This window comes from Vanellus vanellus, assembly GCF_965231255.1.
Source record: "Vanellus vanellus genome assembly, chromosome: 1".
Classification (NCBI taxonomy): Eukaryota; Metazoa; Chordata; class Aves; order Charadriiformes; family Charadriidae; genus Vanellus; species Vanellus vanellus.
Window position 1 is genome coordinate 102,903,417 of NC_138905.1, and position 18,945 is coordinate 102,922,361.

The window sequence follows — 18,945 nt, forward strand, 5'->3', positions numbered from 1 at the left end:
AAAATAGGAGAAGTACAGGGAGGAAAAGTAGAGGCTGGTTTGGGACAGGCATTCCTGTAGCTGTGTGGAGAAGGATCATTGGCAGAGAGGGGAAAGAGGAAGCTCTGATGAGAAGGTGTAGACAGCATAAAAAGCGATGTAGAGCTGGGAAGCAGGATGAACGGGGAAAATAGCTGCAGGTTCTCCTCTTACATCCCTGTGTGTCTTTGTCCAAGTGGGTGGTGGGGAAAGAGAGGTATTACATCTGAACAATTGGTTTAGACCCTGTTCTCGTCTATAGAGTGTTTACCTTCAGTTGAGAAAATCTCACTGGGGATGTAGGCCATTTCACAGCTGTTAGAAAATAAGTTTCAGAAGCTTGTTAATCCAGTATGTATATTGCCCTTTTTTTCTAAGGGGGATAACATGTCCCTTGTGTTTTCAGGGATCTTACCTTTTGCTAATGTGCTATGTTTATAGGCGTGTCTATTCTATGCATTAAGTGTTTCCCCCTTGTCTTAGCTTTTTGTTTAGTCGTCAGGTTTTGCCTCTCAGGAAAGTGCTGTGTAAGTGTACCCACACGTTTGCTTTTGGAAAGCCTTTGTAGGGATAAAGGATCATGGCTGCTGTCTAGAGTTCACTAGAGGTCCTGGTGACAGCTCAATGGTAACAGAAAACACACCTCTGTGGTTAAGACAACAAAAGTGAAATACTTGAAAAGATCAGTCTTGTAAAACCATTTCTTGTAACTTGTGTTCTGACTCTCTAGGGCAGATAACATTTCATTATTGACCAGGTCGCAAGATTGTTTGCTCTCTGTTTTATCCGGTTGTAGTTTACTGAGGACATAGAGAAAAACGCCTAGAAAAGGGTCTTACAAAGTTACCTAACTAGTTCATCTCAATGCATGGCTTGTGACCAACATGTCATTCAGAAGGCCCACCAACATTTCTCACAGTTATAATGAATTAAAACAAAAAACAGACTGACAAGGGGAGTCTGAATTTCCTGTGGTGTATTACATCCTCTGTGTTGTTACCTGCACACTGTCAATGGCTGGGGAGCATTAATCATTTCTCAGCCCCACCAGAAAGGGAAGGTGGGAGACGTAAGAGTCTGTGTCAGAAATTTTGATGAACATAGGAACACAATCCTGAGCTCTAATTCCAGCTCTGAAATTTCATTTCCTCCTGTAAAAGACATTAATGCCATACCTGTCTTCAGTTTACACAATATGGATGTTTCTCTGTGTCCTTGAGATATTAAGAGTGACTGAATTTTGTAAATCACTGTCTTAAAGGTACCTATAATACTAACTACACAGATGTTTTGGATTCACCTCACTGCAATTTTATTTCAGTACCAATAATTAGTATGTTCCATACTCCAATGCCCATCTTTGAGCTATCCATTCTGGGCTTTCTTTAGCGATACTGTTTTATTACTTACTAAGTAAATGCCGACATACAAATGCTTTTTTTTTTTTACTTTATTTACTTTCTCTAACTTTAATGCCATCAAGAAAAAATAAAATAATGCACAGTACAACAGACTGCAAAAATCAGAGTTACATCTTGTGGAAGGGGGTCAGTGAAAAAAAAAATTAATTCCCTTGTAGTGACCCCTCCAAAGAACTCATGCTAGCAAGTGTTGTCAGGAAAATTACTATCAGAAGACATAATGCACTGTGACCCTTCTTTTTTATCTTTTTTGCATTTATCTTAGTCACTCAAGAAAGGAGAGGTATTTTTCAGTTGAGATCCCTTATTTAATGATAAGTTACTACACTGATAGCAATGCCTATCCAGTGTTGCTAAAAAGTGTTTTATGCACTAGAAAGTGCCATGCAAATAATATAACAGAAATAAAACCTGGTCTGTTAACAAACAGGGGAGAGGAAAGTATCGACCTCAAAGTAAGAAAGAGAGAAAATTCTGTTTCACACTGCAGTCCGTATAGCTAGAATACTTTAGAGTTTACCTAATTGGTTAAGCTAGATGATATGTAGCTGGCACTGTGCACCATTGGAATTATGAGCTCGAGAGAGCCCCCAGAGAGCTGACTTCTGCAAAAAACATTCTATCTGATTCCTTTTTATTTTTTCCTTTTCTTCAGACATACTGTAGATATTGATGTCTTAGATTATAAAGCATATTGAACTACATTAAGTGCTGGTATAAGTGCTGATTTCAAAGGAGTTGAATACGACAGACAAGGACTGAGCTTATTGATTTTAGTTCAGATGAAAATTGTGTACTTATTCTCAATTTAATTCATTTATGAGAATTCTCTACTCAGGCTCAGCTTCTCTTTCCCTTTTCTTGTATGTGTGGGAGTGAATTTTTGCCTGCTTTGACATATTATATTTGATATTTTTATATTTTTTTATCTTCGAAAATTACTTGGGTAATCTGCCATCTTCAAAGATATTTACCTAGCAGGACTTGCAAACTGGTTGCAGTGAGATTTAAACCCATTTCGATGCAGGCAAAAGACAGGTTAAATACCATGCCTGAGGCATAGATAGCACAAATTCTCACAGAGTTCTTTGATAGCTGCTAGGGGACATAACATATCATTATAATTCACAGCAGTCCTAAAGCTTTCTTTATGCCTTCTTTCTAATTTTGTATTAAACTTTGCAAATGGGTATGAAATGGATTTCTTATCATAGGAGAATTACTTTTAAAACGTGTTTATAATTTTCACCTAAGTGAAATAAAAAATTAAGATCTTTTACAAAATGCAGCATTAAGATCTTTTAAGAAGTGAATTAATAAATGCATTTCTTAAATTTGTTTTGCCTGAACATTTTATTTTGAGCAATGATTGTCATTTTGAATTTCTGTAACTTTAATTTTTCAAAACAAAAATTATTTCCATTCAAGAACTAAGTTTCCATTTTGAAAATGTCAAAGTGGAACATAGCAAATATTTGAAAGCATTTCTGATGAAGAAATTTTTGAAACTGATCTTTTCCTGAAAGCAGTTTCAAATTGCTTTTTCAATTGAAAAAATCGCATCCAAAAGCTCTTACAACTTACTAGTTGCAGTACAGATGGCTTTGACACTCAAGGCAAGTATTTTTTCTAGCTTCTTTTTTCAGCGTGCCCAACTCTGTATCCAAGTTATCTTTTGAAGTATTTAGTAATTATAGTCTTGGATGATGTGAGTTGGAAATGTACGTTATACTCTTTGCTGCTGAGTAATCTGTTGCAACTATCTGAGGATGATACCATCAAATCAGAAGTAGTATTTTCAACTAAAGCTACTGATTATCTTATTTCTGATTACAGCATCGTTAAAAGTTAAAATCTCCTAACTGCTCCACTTGCCTCAGATACACATACACTATAGACTTGAAAAACAAAGACTTCCTATTTATTATTTTTCTCCTATGTTTCAGTCTCTGCTTAGAAGTGAAAAATCTAAGAGTCCCTGCGTGTATTTACCTACTTACCCTTGGTTGTACAGGTACATCTGAATGCTGCACATGACACTGGGATTTCTCTGCAATCATTTATTAACCATATTATACAGACAATTTGGTCTGTTCCTTTGGTGCCAAGTACTAATAACAAAAGGGTAGTACTACGCAATGTCAAAAAAGACCAAGTATCTAAAATAGTTGCTTAACCCACTACTTCACGTAATGACATTTGCCCATCCGGTATTAAAAACAGGTTCAGAGAAGGTGGCAACAAATGGTCAAATTGAAAAAGTAGCAAGTTCTTCAAGAATTATCAACAGATTGGAAAATAGCCTTTAGTAGTTACAAAGCTCGAGATGACACTTGGCCTGCAACAATCAAATACATCATAGCCAAAATGAAAAGAGAACATCTATATGTTCAGTTGTAGATTTAATAAACATTCCTTTTGCAAGTTCATATTGTTAGGCGGATAATAGCAAATGCAAAGCAGCAACAAGAAAGGATGCTGAGCTCACGAGATTACTTTGAGAAAAATTAATTAGCGCAATCTCTTATCAAAATCCTTTTTCAAGTCCTTCTAGTGGACATTTACTGAATTCAGCCACTATATTCTATGGAGCCAGTTTATTGAAACCTTGATCTCAGCTCTCCCAGTCTTCCCCTCTGGCATGCTTTTGGAGTTCCAGTATATCTGCAAACTGTCGGAATTACTATCCTTCCTTCTGGTGCTTTGGTAAAAATAAAGCAGGTAAAATACAAACTTTGCAAAGTACTTTCTAAATTATTCATGCTTTATTTACTCCATGTGTAGACTCAAGAGATCTGCATTAAAGTAACAATATCTGCACATAAATCCAGATTCAAGATGGATATGAAGTTAGGTTACTTCACCTGAGTGGCTTCCCATCATCTCCTGCCTTACATCTGCTTCATCTGAGAAAAAAAAAATACTGTTTTGTAGACCCTTTGATTGAATGAAAGATTATCCAGATTAATAGCTGTTAATGGTCTCTTTTGTTAGTCTTCAAGTAACTTCTGCTGATATCTTGGTTCAAACTGGAGGGTAAAAGCAGTAGGGGAAAACAGTTCACAACCAAAATGTAAATTGCAGTGTAGTCAAATATTCATAATAGCAAGCAGATTACAATACCAATGGCAAAACAGAACCTATTTATAAGTGCTTAGCTTATATTTCTCATGGTAACATCAACCAAATAAACAGGTATTAATGAAGTTCACTTTCTAGTAACAGTTACTGTTTAAATGGTGAAATTGATTAGTCCATTCCCTTTTATTTTATCCACTACTTATGACAAAGTTTTACTGTTATTTAATTTGATATTGTATATTCTTGTATTTAAAACTCCTGGCTGAGGTTTTTTTTATCACTAGTGTTAAATATTCCATGATATCTCCCACTGGTTCATTACAAAGACCACTGGGTGCCTTTTTGCCAGTTCCCGCAGTTTGCCATCTATAAATTGCTGTAGATTTTCTTCAGATGGTCCCTTTCGGCCACTCTTCATATTGACCTTGCTGCACCTACTGACATGTTATCATATTGTTTGATTTTGTCCTGTCCATGACACTTTTTTCTGCCCCATCACTTCTTGCTCTTTGGTTTAAGCCTTCAGCACCTCTTCGTGGAAGGAATTCCCAGAGGTACTTTGTCAAGTCTGTCTTAAAAGTTACAATTATCCTCCTATTTTCTTTGTTAAAATGTTGAAACTCAAGGAAGAAGCCAACTCTTCATTTTTTCACAGAGAGTACACTATATTCTTTTTATAATCTAAATCTTCTGCCAGTTCTCCCACAGGTCTAACAACTAAACCTGGGGAAAATGAGGTGAGCTGTATTTGGTGCTGTGACCTTTCGGATCTATCTACAGCGACTGTCTGTGTTGCAAGACATTTGTTTTGATCCCATGTAGTAATACCAGACTGCATATCAGGCTTTGAAGTGACTGACTGTTCCTGTTTCTTTTTAAATAACACATATGCTATGACTGAATGACAAAAGAGATGTGTGGTTTGCACAGGGTAAGTTTCTAGCCTGCTCAACGAGCTTCTTTTTGTATAACATACAGGAAGATGCGTGGGGTTCATATCATTAAATCAGGGATTATTTGCACTTTATTAAAACTGAACAGACAATGACCTCTCTATTTTTCTCCAGTTATCACCAGCTTTTTCCCTGGAGCAAGGAAAGATGTTGACTTCATTGACATCTGGCTCTTAGCGTCTACTTATTACACATGCAGTCATGAACCTTTACTGCTGGAGGGTCAACATTTGTCTTGTTTATCTTCAAACTTGAGCAATGAGACTCTGATTCTTAGATTTTAGAAAACCCTGTTGTTGAATACATTCCCCTTTGACTTTAATAACATTCAAAATTCTTTATCTGAACAAAAGTGTAGAAAAAGTACTCTGGCATGAAATACTGTCAAATTCTTTCTCAGTGTAAATAGTTCAATGCTTTAAATTATATCATTGGTCTACATCTAGTCTGACCCAGAACTAGATGTTATTACACATACCTTAGGTTTCTAAATGGAGTAACTGTCTGTTCTGGGAGCTGATGATCACTTACTGTCTGTTTGACATCACGTCACCAAAAAATTGCTGTTAGTCTTTATGTTCACCAGTTTATCAATCCCAATATCCAAGGGGAGTGAAATTTCCTTCTACCTGTACAAATCATGCATCCAAAAAAAAACAGAAAAGAAACAGGTCAGGGAGAAGACACGATGTTCCTTCCCCTGCTTTGGATGTTGTACAGATAATAAATCTTGGGATTGTAGGTCCTTCACTTGCCTCTCTCAGTTTAATTCATTTCAAAACACTTGATGAACAGCCCTTTACAGTCCCTGAGGTATGAATGCCATTATTTCTGAAATTCTGAAGTTGTAGTACTCTTGTATAATCTTATAATAGCAAAATGATTTATGCTATACCCTATGCTTTCCAAATTATTCTCAAAAATGAGATTTTGCAGTTCTGCAGATTTATTGATCGTGAAATCTCTTTAAGAATCTGGATATTAAAGCTCTAGTATTTTTGCTTTTCACTGTTTCACCAAGAGAAAGAAACTGAAAATTTTCCTCATTTTAGGCATTGAAGTTTGAAAAGCCAGCAAGATGCAGTAAGGTTTAGAGGTGCGCTTTAGAGATGCATTCTAGCACTGCTGGATGTGTCACAGAGTAGAAGATTGATATACCGCGTCTCCTTCAAAACATTCAGGTTTCATCACTTTGTTTTAGGTAGGACTTTAGAAGTCCAAATTGGCTACTACTTTTTCAGTGGCAGTAGTCAGGCAAACAAACTTTTAAGTAGAGCCTTCTAAGAGCTAAAGGGGCAAAACCATATAGGAAAATGCCTACCCAACTTCGCCTTTTGTCAAAAGATTCCCAGAGCGTTAGTCTGATGGCCTATATTTTCACACATACACATACATCTTCAGGAAAGCACATGCTTCTATTTATTTTTTAAAATTAAGTAGAAATAAAACAATTTTTTAAATTATTTTTTGTAGAAAGACACCCTAGGATGCTTGGCTTTTGTTAGCTGTTTAAGAAGCTGCCAATTTATTCCGAGGTTATGTTCAGCATCTGTACTCTTGCATTTGATGATGTCTCTGTTTTGAAATGAAAGACAAGCAATTAAATTGGTTTTTTAATCCCTCCAGTCTTCCTGGATCTTATTTGCTAATAAAACTATGGTTTATTTTAGTGGAAGCGACAGAACCTAATAAAATAAAAGCTGTATGACAATATCCATTCTAATCCTACAACATCAGGGAGTTATTTTCTGAAGTGCAGCTTCTGTCTTTAAGGCCTCTATCGTCTAAATTCACTTCATGTCTGAGGACACAATGTTACAGATAGAGCGCTCTTATTTTGATTTCTTTTGTTCCGTCCTTAAAGTTTAAGGAAAACTAATTCAGACAGCACTCAATGGAGGGGGTAACAAATTATTTCTTCCAGTTAAATATGTATCTGTTTATGACTCGGGTTTTGTTTTTCAGCAGTTCTAAATCCAAAGTGACTGGGGTAGAGAATGTAGTTCTGCTGTGGAAGTACCTGCACTGAGAAGTGCTTTGAAATATTTTTTTAACATTGTTTTTCATTTACCCATTGAAAACTGACCTGCAGGCATCCAGAGTATGTTTGTTTGGTAGGGGCTTTAAATAACTTCTGAGTGGCTTCAAGATCAAAGGAAAGTTGTGATTTCCATACAAACTTAATTAGTAAGTGTGTAAAGGAATGCAAGGAGACATGCATTATTCAAAGGCCCTTACATACACAGGAAAACATCAGGTGAAGTCAGCTTTGAGATTCCTCTCGTTATGCAGCTCAGTCCTGATTTGCTGAAACTGTTGGCCTTTGGCTGTCAGGACAGTGAAATATGTAATTCATTTCAAGTAGGTATGTAAATCCAGTTAAATAGATCATGTGCAAGTGCTTTTCTGAGGCGTAATAGCATTAAGTACATTTTAAATGCTTTCTGCAATTGGAGCATAGTCAGGTATTCTGATATTGTCACGGCATTTCTTGTGATATAGGTCTTAGTGCATGACACCCCTATAGATAGATATTGCTATAAATAGATTTTTAGATAGATATTTTGTCATCATTAGAATTAAAATCTAAGTGTCATTGCATTCCTTCCTCATAGCATGCTCAGTTGTATCTTGTCTACTGATATCAAAGTTCAGTCTCAAAGTGTCAGTAAAGCAAGATGAACCACACTGGAAGGCAGATGGTTTGGCTGTTTAAGTGAAAGTGTTTAAGTGAAAGTTCAAGTCCCCATGATCTCATGGTGTGGCACAAAGGAAAGGTGATCATTTGTTGTGAAGTAATGCTGAATATTTTGCTTTTCTGGGATGTGATGAAACTTGGGAACTTCTACTGGGTTTGTGTGAGTTTCTTGAATATTTTTGCATTCGTGTTTCACTGACAACTAGAAATAACTGAACTATTAAAAAAGACAGCTTTTAAGACAGCTATTGAGGGTTATTTTGAAAGATAAAGTGTTTAAGTTCAGCAATACAAACTGTACTATAGTTCTTTAGGCACTGTGAATTATCTAACAAGTAATGTATCTATTTAAGGTGAGTTTGGAGAAGTATGCAGTGGACGTCTGAAGACACCAGGAAAAAGAGAGATACCTGTTGCAATTAAAACTCTAAAGGGCGGCTATGTGGACAGGCAGAGAAGAGATTTCCTGAGAGAGGCTAGTATCATGGGACAATTTGATCACCCAAATATAATTCGCCTTGAAGGAGTTGTTACAAAAAGTAAGTTACTATTAATAGCTTTTTGTTGTTTTTCCCATTTTGTGTCATTTAGTATTAAAATTAAGGATTATTTCCACATTCAATATGGATTGCAATTCTCAGAAATTACCCAAATTATAAAGCGCAGCAGGAACTGCAGAGTTTAGGACCATAATAGGAAATTCATAGCCTGTCTGTTTTCAATTAGAAATGTTTTATTTTTCTTTTTTAATAAACATCCTTCTCATTCAAATAAAGTCTTTACAGGGTCTTATGAAATAGCACTCTAGAGTTTGCTTATAGGCAAGTGGAATACAGTAGAGAAAATCATAAATGTAACTGAGTTGACAATGAAGTCAAGTCACTGTGTCAAGTAGCAGCTATAGTTGTCTTTTCCCCCAAGCACCCACTCTTTATTTGGTTCCGCTTTACTGGTTTTGGTACCAAAAGAGATCAATTTCCTATTTTAAAGAAATAAAATGTAAACTCTTTCAAACTTATTGTACACTTGCAAATGATTCACTAAAATTCCAGAACAATCCATGAAACGTCTTGCTCTCTATACTTATTGCAGCTGCCAAGAAATAACCCTTGCCTCTGAAATCTAGCATCGGCAAAACATCTAGCGGGGTTACAGGCTTTTATGAAATGCTAAAATATCTAGTTATCATTTAAGTATTAAGTAAAAGTCTTATTAACATGCATGTCATTTCTTTAATGCCAACTTTTTGCAGTAATGAATTAAAAAACTCATAAAGTATGGGTTTTCTCTTCTCAAAATTAATGTTGCCTCAACTAAGCCATGTTGTTTGCTGATTTGCAGTACTTATACCTTTCTTTTAAAGATCAAGTGTTGTGTGTATGTGTTTTATAAAACAATGATGTTTTCTTTCTGTCACAGTAAATAGAATAAATATGAATATTTTCTGCTTTCAACTTGTTGCAATATCAAAAGCTATGTTTGGAAAACACAACGTACTATAACAAAGAGGAAATTATATCTCCTGAAGCCGTGTCATTGGAGTGGAATTTCAATAGGTGTACAGGATGACCTTGTTCAAATCTGTCTCTCTGTGGTTCTAAATTAAGATGAAAAGGACCTTTTTTTTTTTTTCTAAACACAGTATTGCAAGGATAAATTCATTATTATTTAGGAATGTTTGGTTACTAGACTAACAGAATGCATTACATTGCAAACTTCTGGAAAGATATGGCGTAGTCTCCTCCATTGCTCTCCCATCAGTAAGTGTTCTGCTGACAACAAACAAGAACACAAGTTAATACTGGCTGAGCAGCACTGGAGATCTTTGTCAAGAGATGTAAATAGGTAGGAACTTAATTGAATTTAGCTTCTAACTTCATAATGAGCAAGTATAGCAGCAATTAAATCCCACCGGTCTTCACCAACATGGGCAGCTTATGAATCAGTATTACAGGTATGACTAGGATCCAAGTGGTGGATCTAGTAGTGTACGTCTCGTTTCTGAAAAAGGATAATGACTGTGATTTATGAACATTATTTAAATCCAATTAGATGATGCACATATAGTACAGCATAATGTACTTGGCAATGGCATGATTGTTTACTTTTTGCCACATTTATAAATTTTCTTTCTGTAACGTCATCATCAGTCTAGAGAGAAATGAAGATTGCATTAAGAAAGCAGAAACAAACAGATAAATCAGTGCTCCAACATTAGAGTATTTCCTATTCTACAGGAAAAGTGATTATAGACAACCTTTAGTCAAGAAGTCACCATTAGCAGTTCTGCTTTTCTTAAGGAAGTCAACAAACTTCATTATTGTTTTTGGAATGTTTGCTCAGAGGTAATATAAAAATAGGTGTTACTGTTATAATCACACTGTCCTATAAAAATATGCATCTCTCTCAGATATAAAATAAGTAGGGAATATTTGAAAGAAAATATTTTTGGGTCAGGCAGGTTTAAAAAAGAATAAAACAATTATACGGCAATAATTATAGAATGAAAAAAATACATGAGTTATCAACAAATTTCACCCGAGGGAATGGAAAGAGCAAGTTATATAAACTGTAAAGGACAAAGTTGTGCAGTACTGCTCTGCTGCAGGGAGGAAGCTAGGAGGCAGGCTGAGCAGCAGACGCACGCACTCTGCTATGCTTCTCTTTTGGCTTTCTCTCAGTTTATCTTTAGGATGTTGCCTTGCAACAGTCCTGGAGGTGTTCAAGGCCAGGTCAGACGGGGCTTTGAGCAACCTGGTCTAGTGGGAGGTGTCCCTGCCTATGGCAGGGGGGTTGGAACTAGATGATCTTTAAGGTCCCTTCCAACCTAAATCATTCTATGATTCTATGATTTATACTACCCCATCTATGGTATTTAAAGAATAACACGGCTTCAGCTGGGAGCAGAATAGTTACCCTGCATTTCACTAAATCCTAAATCTAGGATTGTACAAGCCAACACGGGGCAGAAATTTCCTATAACTAAAAGATGTGCTGTAAAAGTGAGACAGAACCTTGTCCTAGCCAAATTATGTAATCATAGCATGATTAAAAGGGGGGTTGTGTTAAAACTTAGATTAATAACAGCAGAAACTATTTATCTGATGTGCATTACAGTTCCGCTAACCTATAAAGGTAGATCAGATGCAGTAAATTTGATTAATAGATGTGTAATGCTGTTCCTAGCACATGCTTTCCTCTTTGTAACCATTAGTCATTAACTTCTAGCAGCTGCTGATATGTATTGCATCAGTTTGTAAGCAGTACCTTCCATTACAGTGTCATTGGCTATTGAACAAAAAAGAAAAAGGATTTGATTGTAATAAGCAGAAGTGCTCTACCAAGTCAATAGCTATTGACTGGGGCAATAACAAATTTGTCTGTTCATTACAAATGAGAGCTTTTTTCTGGTGCTACCAGCTAAGCAGATGTTAACTTTTAAATGATACTGTTTTCAAAATTGCTATGGAGTATGTACTGTACAGGATGAAAAAATGCCAAACTAAGCCCGCTCAGAAGTAGGTCTGAACCAGAGTTTTAATCCCCTTTTCTGCTTGCTTCATTTCTCATTTGTCCTAACTGTGATCCCTAATCACAGAGAGCAGTAGGCATAACAGTTGCTGTAGCACGAGCTTTCTGTTAGCGGAGAGGTCATTTCAAGGGCAATTTGCTGGGCCAAGGCAAAAACACCATAGCACAGAACCTGGATCCAATAGTTCACTTATATTGCTAATCAGAAGTCACAAGGGAAACTATTCCTGTTTGGTTTGTTTTAGCAACACCATTCCTTGCGTGGTTTGCCACAAAAGGCTGCTTAGTGCCTTGCAAATTGATGAGAGATGCTTAGGCACTTTATACAAAAAATCCATGTTTCCCTTTCAAGTCATATTAGCACTGTGATAATTTCAGGAGCTCTTCTTGGGTGTGTCAGGGCATGCTCAGCCAAGTTGTATGTCATTGTCCAAGCTGCTGCTGCTACTTCATAAATAGGTATGAGAGAAATAAAACTTCTTTCTCCAGCGCGAACGTATGTAACCAACATTGAGATCTGGGCTATATAGAAGCTGTGTCTTCCACTTGTACATCATGTTGAAGACTGTGTTGCAGACTTTCCATGAAAAGTCCGTGAAGTAAACTAAAGCGAGGCTTACAGCAAACACCTGCCAACGTAACTATATCTACAAGACACATGAAAAATTGGTCTCTGACTATTGTAACTGTACTGGAGGAAATCACTGGTGTTACACTAGCCAAACTAGAATCTATACTTAGTTTAGCTTGATCATATCTTACACAACAGCTTAAAGAATGGCCTTGTCAGTACTGTGTAATATTGTGTCAATACAAAGTATCAGTGCATAATCTTAGTTTGTTCCTCTCCCCTCCAGACTTTATCCCAAATAACTTTCAATTGTTCAAATTAATTTCTAAGGAATTGCTTGCATTTCTGAACTTTGCCTATTGGAGGATTTGCACCTGTCACATTTACAGGAGAAATATTTTTAAGACATTCCTTTTCTTTAACAACATTCTGTATATTCTTATTCTTCAGAAGAATTTTCAAATTAATCCCTTCACAAAGAAGGATGAATGAAGACAGCACCTAGATTTTTGGTTCTGTGTAAGCTCATATCCCCATAACATCAAGTCTGGGATTGGAATGACGCCTCCAACCCCCTTATTTTCTCCACACTGTTTTGCTTTAGTGACTTTCAAATTATGAAAGCTGTCACAGTTCTGAAGCGTTTAGCCACTCATCTGCCAATTCAAAGCTTTAGTCATTCAGTTTCTTTTTAAATTATTGTATATAACCTGCTCAGTGCAAGAAGAGTCCTGAGGTCAGTGTACCTTGCCTTGTCCATGAGGAAAGCAAAGCAACACGGTGATCCTCTTTCACTACAATTCACAGTATGTAGCTCTTCATACCTGACCCATTTCTCATTCATCAAAAATGCAGGAGATAACAATGAATTATATTTTTTTCAGTCAAGACAATGTGTTCTAGGCCTTTGAGCCCTTAGTGTAATGAATCTAATGTTGCCCTTTTCTCCAACCTGTTAATAGGTTGAGAATTTTAAATGGAGTTCAGAATTTATTTTGGAAGGTGACATATTTTGCAGTGCATGTGGTTTTTATACACAGCATTGTATAGCTGGCTGTTATGCAGAAAGATTGAGGAAATTTTGCGGCAGCGTTTGTAACATTCTTACCTTGGTCATGGATGGTGAAATTGTACTCCCAAGAAATGCGATTGCGCAAAGTTTAAATGTTGACCTTTTAAGAGTTAATTTGTGACTATTTGAAGTAGGCTATACCATGGTAGCTTACCAAATATGATTATGATTATATACCAAAAAAAGGTGTCCTACATTACAGTATTTATCACTTATTTATGAAAAGTAAAACCTTTCGGACCAGTAGAAACCATATGATGTTATTAAATTCCACGTTAGCATTATAGTATTGTTTATAACCTAGGGTGTAAGCAATTTCAAATCTTGACATTTACTTCTGTCAGTAATCTCAGTACATCGCTGAAGACATCACTGGCTTCTCCAGGCACATATGTACTTGTTGGAGGCCAAAATGGCTTCAGACGCACCTCTTGACCCCACCGCTTGCACTGGCAGGCACTTACACCTGCCTTATGCAACACAGATACACAGTGGGGTATGAAGACATTATTCATCCCTGAATATCTTCCATTCTGCTTATAGACAATCCACTGGGCCACAGGGTGGTGATGAGACTGTGTGTGTGTCATATTAGCCAGTGGGCTTTACGTGGCATTAGGGATAAAGCTGAATTTGTCTGATGAAGCATGTTGTAGTTGTGCACGTGATGATACAAAAACCAGCAGAATTTCGGTTGTGTTATAAATTGTTCGGTAAGCGGAGCTGTAAATTTAAATTTGGCTCACTGCCTGTGTTTTCCTTTGTATCCTCTTTCATAGATAAATATCACAACGTTCATTGTGTTGTGAATTCAGTGTGGCTGTGGGCAGCAAAGTAACACAAAAACCACAACCACCACCTGCACTGTTAGCCAAATTTACTAGACCAATTTATTAAAATGTTATCCAAAATAAAGAGTTTAAAGTTAGAGCTGTGGACATGACTGCTGTAACACAGACAAAACTAAGTATCTATATCTTTCTTGCAAAATAGGTTACCCTTCATGAACTGGTGTTCAAAGAACGTAATTAATGGCGATAGTACTGAGTTATTTTTACACATGCATTCATGCATGTGGGTGTTTCAAATAACGCATACAAACTAGCATGCTTTCCATTTCTTGAAGGTTGCTGGCAAAAATTAAGAATACACAATACTTGATTCTCCTGAATGACACATACTTAAAAGAAGTTAGCTTTTAAACCTCTGGAAAAATTATTTTTTTCTTTCATTCATTGCATTCTGAGATATTTTATTTGCAAAAATCAAAGGCCCGTTATATTTTCCTGCAGTTCAAATCAGTCAGATTTCTGGGTTCTTTTCTGGTTTACAGCGAGCAAGATATACATCATAACTGTCAATTCTGCTGTAATAACTTTTGCAGGACAATAAGCAATGAAGGAAAAACGTATTGTCAAACAGTCAAACAGCTAACATCTTGTTAGCAGCAGCTTAATCTGACCATGGTACAGTATCTAACATAACTAAACTTCTATAATTCTACTTGTATAGGTTACATCCGAAAAACAGGATTTCACTTTCTTCAGGATCCTTTGCCTTCAGATGTCTGTATTCAGACATGTAGGACCTGACTTTCAGAGATATTTAGATCCTTTGACGTGAGATGTAGAAAAATAGGTGGCAAAAGTCATTCCTACCAACCACCATAAAAGAGAGAAAGTCCTGTAGATAAGAAATAGCCAGATTATTTTCTTTTCTTTTTAAGGAAAAGCATGGTCATAAATTTGCATAATTATTATCATTATGAATTGCAAGTGATTGCATTTCCATGGATCTTCTGAATAAAGTATGCAATTTCTTCCTCTGCCATGAAAATAGAGAAGAGTATGGTATAATAAGTTAAAAGGCAAGATAGTTACAGTGTGTAGGTGATATTTGAAGGGCTGGGGCTTTTTTTTAAAACCTGTAACCAGAAGATTTAATGAATAACAAGTGGAGACAAGATTGCGCTGTGCTGACAGGTTTGCTGCAACAACATGGCTGATCTGTTGCCTGTGTAGGAAAACCATATAAGCAATGAGCAGAACAATTATAAATGATAATTGCAATTGCAATTGACAGTTAAAGGAGGGAGGGGGTTAAAGAGTGCACACAAAGCAATCAATAATCCTGATTCACAAGCTGTTTGGTTGATTTATTTTGATAACTGTACATTCGTTTGTTATTCTTTATAGAGGCAATAACACGCTAGTAAATACACGTGATTGACTATTGGTAAAGTCCTGTTGCAACTTTGCTGTTGCTAAATCTTTACTGAGAAATTAGGTGCTCTCACTGAAATTAATACCAAGATGTGCTGAGTTTAAGAATAATTGATAAGGATAGCTAAGTGAGGTTTTGCTGCATTCTAGAGCCTAGCTAATTCAGATTATATCAGAAGCATTATTTTGTAAGCTTCAACCTAATTGTTAAATATTACAGTATGCTCAAAATTGAAGCAGGGTTGTATCCTTTTAAAAAGCAAATTAAATAAACTTTGTTCTATTTTTCAACATTAAGTCATTCTCTTGTAATTCACAAAATATACAGCATTGGGCTGTGAAGGACACTGAGAGGTCATCTTGTCCATCTTCTTGCCTCAAGGCAGAACTAATTATATTTAAACTAGTTTGAATAGATGGTTGCCTATCCTATTCTCAGAAACCTCTCCTGGTAAAGATTCCACAGCCTCCCTGGGCAATCTCTTGAGTGTTTAACTATCCTCTTACTTAACCTTCCTAGTGTTAAATGGAACTATTTTTTTTACTGCACCTTAAGGCCATTAACTCTTTTCCTGTCTGTGGTGGAACAGTTTGTTCCTTTCCTCTTTGCAGCAATATTTTACATTTGTAGACCATTATAATGTCTTTACTGTCTTCAGTAAATCACCCGGGTTCTGTCAAGTGTTCCTTCATGGTATGTGTTTGCTAGACCTTTGGTCATTCTTACTGCTTTCCTTTGGACTCTTTCCAGTCAATTCATATCTTTTTTAAAGTTTGGCTTTCAAGAGTGGATACAGTGGATGCTGAGCATTACCCTCCACTAGCAAGCAGGAAATAATTATTTTAAGTGTAAACTGTGTTGCTCATCTTTAAACGTGTGTGGTTTTCAATAGCAACCATTGTTGGGTTTTATTTTGATTTAATATCACCCATAGGTCCTCCTCTGTGAAGCAGCTGGCTGTCCAGTCTTTCCTCCAGGAAGTATTTGTGTGGTTGTTTACTGCCGTCTCCATTGACCTGCTTTGTCTTCCAGAATTCTGTTCTATGTTTTCTCACACCTTTCCCTAGCATGCCAAGTCATTTTGCCTTCTGAACCTATTCTCCACAAGCTCCTTCCATTTTGCTGTCTTTCTCAGATTTAGAAACACACTCTTAGTTCCAGCATCACAGCCATTAAGGAGAAAATGGCAGCAAAAGCCTTGGACTGTACTGTGTGTAGCTTTCCAGGTTGACAGTGAACCACTGAGGACAGTTTCCCAGCTGTTATTACCCTGACTGTTTCATCAGAAGAGGAAACGATACGGCACCCTCTTGACCATGACTGGTCTGGGATATGCATAGATGGCATTATTGTAACTCTTCTATCTGTAAGACTGATTTGTCACAGGCAGAAATTAGGCTGGCGTGGTATTTGCTCTTGCGAAATGTATGCAGGTTGTTACTTACCACACTGTCATCTTCTAAGTATTTGTAAGTGTTTTAATTCTTTTTCTGGTTCTAAGAAGTGAAGTTAATCTGACTGAGTCCTCTTTCCTTTTTAAGGCATTGTGTTGCGGTAAACTTCATGAGGCATAACTTGATGGAGTAAAATTGAAACTGGTGTAAGTCTGGATACTTGCAACTCTTATCTCTCTTTTTGCTGTTATAAAAACATATGCAGATCAACAGTAAAGGAATGAACTAGAAATCAAATTGTCATTAACACATGCAGAAGTTGTTTGTGTGTTCTGTTTCATCTTTTCAGTTGATTTCATATGCAGACTATAGACAGGATTTTGTTATATGCTTCAGGGATCGTCATGACTGTCGTGCAGGCATATCCATCCACCTGTACAGCCCGGTATCTTACTTGTGAAATACCCACACAGTACCAGGAGTGGCATATTGCAATTTTGGGGAGATGCGGCTTAGTTAAATGCCAGAGGACATTACTTAATTCAGTTATACCATGTCTGGTTGATTAGAAAACCAGAAAAGCCAAAACACTTCAAAAAATCATACCCCTACATTCATTGCAATAGCTGATTAAATTTAACCTGGAAAACCTCTTCTGTCTTAACAAATTCAGTTTTCCAAGTTCAGCCAACACCTTTGAATGATGATATAAATTTCTCACACATGTAGATTTCTTTTAAAGTTCCATAATGGACCTGTTGAGTATGAGGTTGCAAACCATGTAAAATCAGGAATGAACAGTAAGAATCTCAGAAAATGAAAAGGGTAATGTGTTTGAATTGCCAAGAGACAATAAATAGACTAAGCGGTAAGATCAGAGAGAATATCGATGGAACTGGAAAATAGCAAAGCAATGAATCATTGTATAGACACAAGGAATTTAGTAGTTGTTCATTTGGGCAATGTTAGCTATGAAGTGTGGAAGACAAGGCAACTGAGTTAGTACAGACAACAATAATAAAAAACAAATTAAAAGAATTTCTTGTTTCTTCACTGCCAAGAGAAATTAATTTTATTGAATTTGGCCATGATATAGAAACACTGATGGGCAGTTTCCTGACACAGAGCAGCCTAAGGATTAGAACTTTAACCACATTCTTGTGGAGAAATTTCTAGTGTATATAGCACATATCTGCCAAACTTCAAATCACGAGTGTGATTATATCATCTGAAAGTAGGAAATGGAAGTCCTTAACTACACCTAATCAGCAAAACTATGATAATCTAGCCTGGGGAAACTTGGGCAAAGTACCAAGCAAAAAGAGTTAAATCACAGAATACAATTTAGAATACAGGCTTGTATGGATAATGATGTAAAAAAGTCAGGACTGACATCTCATTGCCTCAGACTATATTTGCTTACTACCTTTCTTTTGTGCTGCCATTAATCTCTTAGTTTCCATTTGTAGTTCTTGTACTACCAGTCACCTGAGGAATGAAAGGCTGTCAATAAAGCTACTGTAGGCTGCACTGACGTACGATAAGACCTTGTACCTGAAAGACTGTCACATTAGGGGACGTATCTATATTTTGATGGATTGCAGTTTGTTCTTGATGATAAGCTAACAGATGTGTCTTGCTTAAGGTAGAAGCCTTATCACACCAGGTTTTACCATCATGTTGTTTCGTGAAGTTTGAGTTAAGATGGTATGCTAAGACTGCACTTTTAGGGGAGAAATCCAAATTAGATACCAAAATAATAGAGATAATTCAATGTTTCTGTCCCATGGTGGGTGTTTGGACTAGATCCATGTCTGATACCAAGGAACAGAGCCGCTCCTTGAGGTGACAAGATGAAAGATAGGAGACATAATCATGGTGACTGTTAAGTCCCCATTCTTACTTGTCTTTAGAGAAACAGCTGCTATTCTCACTGGCTTAACTAAACTCAAACTTATATGAGTATATCAAATAATATATCTG

At 36.5% G+C, this 18,945-nt stretch overlaps 1 protein-coding gene across 2 annotated transcripts in view; it reads left to right on the plus strand.

The window, feature by feature from the left end:
* EPHA6 (EPH receptor A6) overlaps positions 1-18,945 on the plus strand; it is a gene marked incomplete at both ends in the record, with an annotated part of 507,217 nt that overhangs the window by 406,756 nt on the left and 81,516 nt on the right. For both annotated transcript variants that reach the window (XM_082483352.1, XM_082483353.1), the window contains one exon: positions 8,525-8,710. In XM_082483352.1, coding sequence (XP_082339478.1) covers positions 8,525-8,710 — 186 coding nt within the window. The remainder of the gene's footprint in view (positions 1-8,524; positions 8,711-18,945) is intronic.